We start from the raw sequence: 6,890 nt of genomic DNA, 5'->3' as shown, positions 1-6,890 counted from the left end.
GGTGTTTTATTATCTGCAGTATGTACTTGTGTAGATTTTGTTCATTTACAGTCAATCAAACGAACGTGACAGTGTACACGGGATTAATTCCTCCATCGAAAACTACTTGGAACTAATACACAGTTTTATAGTGCTGCAGTAGTTTTGCTAGTATTATAATTTGTTCTGTATTTCATTGAAATGCATAATTGGTTACTCAGTTAAAAGGTTTTATACCTTTTTCCATGAAATTTTGGCTAATTGGGGCAGCTACTTAATTGGGCCAAAATGTAATGATCCTTATGTGTCCCCAATTAGCCAGAATCCACTGTACTGCAGTCAACTGTATTGTTTCCCAGAAGTTCTGAAGTTTATGGGTTAAACAAACTAAGTTGAGTCACGCCTGAGATGTCTTAAAGTAAAGGGCATAAGTTTAGATAAGGTTTTAGGAGCTTAAAAGATATTTGAGGAAGAAGAATTTCACCCAGAGGTGGGATATTTTGAAACCTAGAATGACTGCTTGAGTAGATGATGAAGGCAGGTATTCTCACCTTTACGTAGTGTTTAGAGGAGCATCTGAATTGCCAAGTTAAAGGAGCTATGGACTCATTTCTTTTAAATGGGATGAATATAGATGAGTAGTTGATTATCATGTACATATGATAGAATGAAGCCCCTGTTTCAATGTTCTGTGACTCTATATTATCATTTATTAAGTGAACTAACTTTAATGCATTGGGTACTATAGTTTCTTTTGAAATAACTAATAACTTTGATCAAAATTAATTGTGCACTGCCAGTAACCATTTTATATCGTATATCAACAGGTTGGTCATTAAACAGTCTGAACCTTCACAAGATGATTTGATTTCAGTGATTAACTGGATTATGTGCACATCTGAAATGAACATTTTGCTGGCTAAATGATAATTATATAGGTTTTGAATGTGACTCCCATCTTTGGTAACATTTAGGGCCGAAATAGCCCTATGATTTAAGATCAGAACTTGAAAAGCTTGATAACTACATGATCGTAATTAAGCTGAGATTGAACATGATAAAATTTCACTTCAGTCTCTTTTGAATGTTTATAACAAGTTTTTCTAGTGAGTCAGTAAAGTATTCTTACTGCTGATGGAAGAAACAAGCAACTTTAATTGGTATACTGAAATTCTTGTAGTTCTAAAGTGTATAATCAAGAGTTGATTTTGAAATACAGCAACTTGTTCTTACTGTTTCACAAAAAAAGTGTATTGATTAGTATTTTGTTGGTATTGCCTGGGGAAAAAAATCCAATTTAGTATATGCTCAAATCTGTACTATCTTTGTCAACCAATTACATAAAGCTGATACTGCAATAATAGAAAGAGAATGGCTTAAATTTTCACAGCAATGCTACTAATCATATTTGTCATGATCGTGTTCTAATGCTCTTTGTTGATGGATTTATGGCTGTTATAGGCATTCCTTCTGATTGGTGCATGAATCTGGACACTCTGAAGGAGAGTTTCCGTATTGCTAGCAGTTTCAACTGGTCTGATGTGGATCTTTCCCAGTTCCAAGGTAAGTCATTGGTAATGTGGAGCTGGCTCACTAACCATGGGCCATTTGGAGCTGTCCAAGGTGCAGGTTCTTCCTGTAAGCAGAAGTATCAAAATGAAGACCTGGCAGTTTTAAAATATATGAAATCCAGAAGGTCTGTAAATCACTTAGACCTAAGCAATGTTATAATTAAGCACTTGTATCTAGGACACATTCTCTTTTGCTGTGGGTGGTTAAGGCATAGCTGTTTCTGCTATAATATCCTTCTAAAATTTGAGAGCAATATCAATGAGCTACAGGGCAGAAATGTTTTGTGGTAAAGTCTCATTCATGAGTGCAATCTCTTGCAAGTATGCATTTGGTTGTGGTCTCATTCAGTTCTGAAATTATTGACTTATCCTGCTTGTCAAGACAACCACACTTCCAAAAACCAACCTGATCCTGTGCACACAAATTTGGCTGATAGTCGTCTTCCTCAATGTGTGTAAACTGAATTAGGGATGAGCATTTTTCATTTTATTAGTTATTTTGTTTTGTTAAACCTTTTATTTATGTTGCTGTAGTTTTTTTTAAGATACCTGCTTTACCTATCAGGCTGTGGACCCATTGGTTCTTTAGCCTCTTGTTTCCCTGGATTTTCTCCTTAACGCTCTGTCGTGCATTTTATCCGCAGGTCTGATGGAGAGTATGAAACAGGCGGATCTCAATAACTGGTCACTCGATCCTGTTCAGTTTGCGGACTTGTGCTCTTCCCTAAACCAGTTCTTCACACAAACTGGTCTGATCCAGTCACAAGGGAACATGCAGCCCTCCGTTTGTCACAGCACAATGCATACGCAGAAACCAAACCAGCACATCAGTACAGGTATAGACTCCAAAATGTAGAGCTAGTTACAGCTTTTAATTACTCAATAAGGTTTTCACATGGTGAAGCTATAAAGATGATTAATCCTTTGTTTGTTAGGCCATGGCAATTCAGTAAATTGTTGTTCAGAGTTCAGCCCAGCAGTAAATGCGAAGCAGGCCACTTTTGTTTTAAATTTATGTTCACTTTTTTATATGTTTTAGTTATTTTGGAAGGGCAAGGTAAGCAGCCATCAATTTTGTGCAAAGGATAGGAGTTTGGTTTTATCTGCCTCTGAATATCACCCACTGCAAAATATACTGCATCCTTGAAGCCAAATTGGCAAGGCTGTCAGTTGAAACACTATGCCCTAGGCAGCCTTTAACAATCTGAGCAAGATGCTTTTGTTCTTAGAAAGAATGAAAAGGATGTGTGGGGGAAACTGAAGCAAACTTTCAATAAAATTAACCAGATTTTCAGCTTGGTTTCTAATGCTTTACCTTTGCAGTTTTAGTGAGCAACAAAAGTGAAAACCAAAATATGCTGCACGTTGCATTACTTGTTAACAACATGCTTTGCAATTCAGCTGAGCCCACTGATGCCTTCCCTTATTCTCTAACTTCTAACCTACAATTTATGTTTACAGCATTCTGTTATCCAAGTTTAGCAGCTGCAGATTGTACCTGTCCTTTGAAATTAACTGTTTCTATTTTAATTTTTAACAGCTTTTCTGCTTTCTGTGCTTCCGTTTACCAATATTCTTTTATTTTTTTTTGCAGGTTCCTCCAATATCCCACTGTTAGTTTTGCTTCCTATTGTTGACCATTTTGTTGTCCCTTACAGTTACATCTGTCTTACACTAGATCAGACTCTTTGGTTTGCAGCTGTTTTGTGGCTTTCCCACTCCACCGTCCATTGCTTTCTAATTACATTTGACAGCTTTTCTGCTTTCTGTTTACTCCTGACAGCTTTCAGTTGCAGGCTGCAGCTGTTTTTCCCCTTTGTCTATTAACTATTTGTGGCTATGACTATTATTTCCTATGCTGTTCTAAACTTTCAATTAATGGTGTCGTAGCACAATGCAATAGGGCTAACCTGTCCATCTGATAAAAGCTAAAAGATTAATTCAAACCCAGCATGTTGAAGTTAGTAATTTTAGTGGCTCTTTTGTTAAGTACCCTGTGTCATGTAAACCAGAAAATTCCAGTTTAGTTCCCTGTGGTGGCTTTAGCCAGTAGTAGGACACTATAATTACTCTCAGCATACTGCAGTTACAGAAATGAACTTCTTTTATGATGTTAGAGAAACTTCACACTGCAATTGACTGCGGTAACCATTTGAGCTGTTCAATGTGCAGTGTGAGGACAGAATTGAGTGTGGATGTGGTTTAGCTGAATTGTTAATTGCCCCACATGATGAATGAAAAAGGTGGTTCATTTCTTTCGGTGTCATTGCTTTGCACCCAAGAGGCATTTGGCTTAATTTGAGATCTAAGCATCGGGAAGATGTGTGAATAGTTTTCCTTCTCTGTAGGGAAATGTTGGTCATTGCTTTAGATTTGGCCATAATGTAATTGCTCAGACAAGATTTTGTGTTGAATATCACATTTGATTTTTGTTATATTACCTTACAGTAGAGCAGAAGACCATTCATTCCTTTGAGTCTGTGTTGGCTCTCAAACTAATTTCATCTATTGCATCCCTTAACTTCCCTGTAAACTATTCTCTCACATATCCCTTCTGATTCTCCTGTTACCCACCCTACAGTAAGACCAATTGGTTACTGTAAATCATTGCAATTTTGGTATGAAACCTGTGTGGTGACAGAAAATGTGCAAAAAATTAACTTGCTCTTACAGCACAGAAGGTTAGCATTGAAGCTAGATTTCTGTGGCTGTGAAACAGTTGCACTATCTGCAGTGCTATTGCACACTTGCCTTCACTCAGCCCATTGTCTACTTTTGTTATTTCAGAATCAGAAAGTGCACCCTTTCCATGACTGATAGTTTCTCAATTGGGTCTGAGAAGCAAAATTGCCATGAGCTTAACAGCTAATATTTAAATAACTACTTATGGAAAAACTACAATATGTCTGTGTACAATAGTGTGTGCATTGGTAGGCAAATGTTCATTTTAACATTCTGTTTCACTATTGGGATGACTCCGCCCACACACACCGCGCGCGCGCGCGCACACAGACACATGCGCACACAGACACATGCGCACACACACACATGCACACACACACACTTTCTCAGCAGTCCCTTTTTCATATATTTTTGGATTATGAGGGATTTCATCATTATCTTGTTATTGCCTTTTCACATGGCAGTGTAAACAAGAAATAGCATATGAGCAGGAATGAGCTATTTAGCTGATCTTTAACCTCTGCCATTTTTCCTGCAAAAATCCCTATCACTTGATTCACCTACTATCTAAGAATCAATCAGTCTTCCTTGAACATATTTTGTTACTGAGCCTCCTCAACCCCTGCTGTGTCGAGAATTGCAAAGGTTCACTGCTTCCGGAGGAGAAATTTCTTCTCATCCTCAATTCAGAATAACCATACCCTTATTTTGGGACTGTGACCTCTAGTTCTTAACACCTCAGCCTGGGCGTGGGGGCAAGGAATCAGGGAATCATCAACTGTATCTTTCAAGTCTACTTACAATTTTGTACGTTTCAGTGAGTCGCTTACAATTCGAATAAAGGGAACAGGCTTGATCTGCTTAATCTCTCCATGGTTCAATCTGTTGCATCTTCGCCATGCTGCCTATCGTACCAGGGAGACAAAGGACATTGGACAATATTCTGGTGTAGTTTTGCCAGCCTTTGTGTTATCTGTTAGGAAATACTAGAGAAAAATTATATCACTCTATTCCCAAAATTAGTGACATGAAAATAACTTCAGGAAAAAAAGTTAATATAATACTCAATTTGAATAGACAAAGAATATTTCTTTAAACTCGTTCCAAAAGAAAATTTTGACTTAAATTGAAATGTGACTGCTGCTGGGATATGGATTGCTTCCATTGTTTTCCATTCCACACTTGGATATACCAACAGATTAAGAGCAGAGTAAAGCATTATTCACACTGAGGAGCTTGCCTTCATCTCTGTGATGTTTGTAATGACTTTGAGAGGCATAGCCAAGTGTTTGAGTAGCTTTGGCACTTGAGACTGAGTTGAATCAACCTATCGGCCTTGAGATGTTGATCTACTGGTAAGGTCACATTTAATCACAGGCCCAGAGATTTAAATGCCGTCCCTTTCATCAGTTTTATTGATTTGGTTCTTACTCCAAATTTGAGATCAACATCTAGATGACAGAAATAAGCAGGAAAATGTGTTGGGATTAATCTGGTACTCCAGTGGGACATAAAACTAACATTTTTCATCTTCAAATTTTATGTAATATTGAGAAAAGGCAGAAGGATCTACTTGAGCATTAAGGAGTTTGCATTAGCCTTCCTAAACAAAGAGGCCAGCAAGAAAAAAATATAGTCACTACCTAACCTGTTTTACAGATGAGAAATGCTGTAGTTGACTTAAAAATGGCACCTATGTCTTCAGTTCTGTTTTCTTAGATTGCTCTTCTTTTAGGGATCAGGCCTTGTATATATTCATTTGGATCTGACATTGATGCTGGATCTGGTTGTTTCAGGCTGTTGGTGTTTTTTTATTTCTAATAAAGTGGTGATTTCTCACTGCTGCACCACTTTCTCACACAGGAAGCTTGTACATTGACTCCAGACAAAACCTCCTGCTTCAATGATGGGGCCCCCTGGGTACCCCCATCTCCCACCTCTCAGTACCCCCAGGACCAGCCATGACAGGTAATTGCCCCATATTAACTGCTTATCCCTGGGATAATTACCCTATTGTTTTCTCCTCCTCTTTCTCTCCCCTTTTGACCTGCATGTTGTATGCATGTCTGGGATCCTGGGTGCATCTTACTTGCATGTGTCTCATGAAGACAAATGGTTAGAAATGGAAATGGATTTGCAGTCGATTTGGATTTTTAATGCATCCTTAAATATGGGAGGCAGTTTTGAAAATGAGATTATTTTGCTCTTTGATCAGTTTGTTAATGTGTTGATGTGAGTCTGTTGATATAGTTTTTGTTTCCAGGGTGGAAGATTGTTTTCAAATTCAAAAGCGCTTCCCAATTGATTGTCTTCTGTAGCATCTTGATGAAATGAAGAAGAACCATCTAAAACATAGGAGCAGAGTTAGGGCCATTTGATGCATCAAGTCTGCTCTGCCATTCCATCATGGCTGATTTATTATCCCTCTCAACCCCATTTGCTTACCTGTAACATTTGACACCCTTTCTAATCAGCAACCAATCAACTAATGAATTTTGCAGATTCACCAACTTCTGGCTGAAGAAATTCCTCGACATCTCTGTTCTGAAACAGTACCTCTAGTCTTCCCCATTATAGGAAACATCTTCTCTGTGACTATCTAGGCCTTTCAGTGTTCGATAGATCCCCTTGTTCTCTTAAACCCGAGTGATTACAGGC

The 6,890-nt window shown here is 38.0% G+C and overlaps 1 protein-coding gene across 1 annotated transcript in view; it reads left to right on the top strand.

Annotated features, from left to right (window-relative positions):
- foxj3 (forkhead box J3) overlaps window positions 1-6,890 on the top strand; it is a 144,728-nt gene that overhangs the window by 111,794 nt on the left and 26,044 nt on the right. Inside the window, 5 exon segments of the mRNA XM_073031797.1 lie at window positions 1,441-1,542; window positions 2,195-2,386; window positions 6,096-6,119; window positions 6,122-6,180; window positions 6,182-6,200. Coding sequence (XP_072887898.1) covers window positions 1,441-1,542; window positions 2,195-2,386; window positions 6,096-6,119; window positions 6,122-6,180; window positions 6,182-6,200 — 396 coding nt within the window.

The sequence above is a fragment of the Hemitrygon akajei genome, chromosome 29, assembly GCF_048418815.1.
Source record: "Hemitrygon akajei chromosome 29, sHemAka1.3, whole genome shotgun sequence".
NCBI lineage: Eukaryota > Metazoa > Chordata > Chondrichthyes > Myliobatiformes > Dasyatidae > Hemitrygon > Hemitrygon akajei.
Note: the sequence above shows the minus strand (reverse complement) of the source record. Positions and strands in the feature narration are given on the sequence as shown.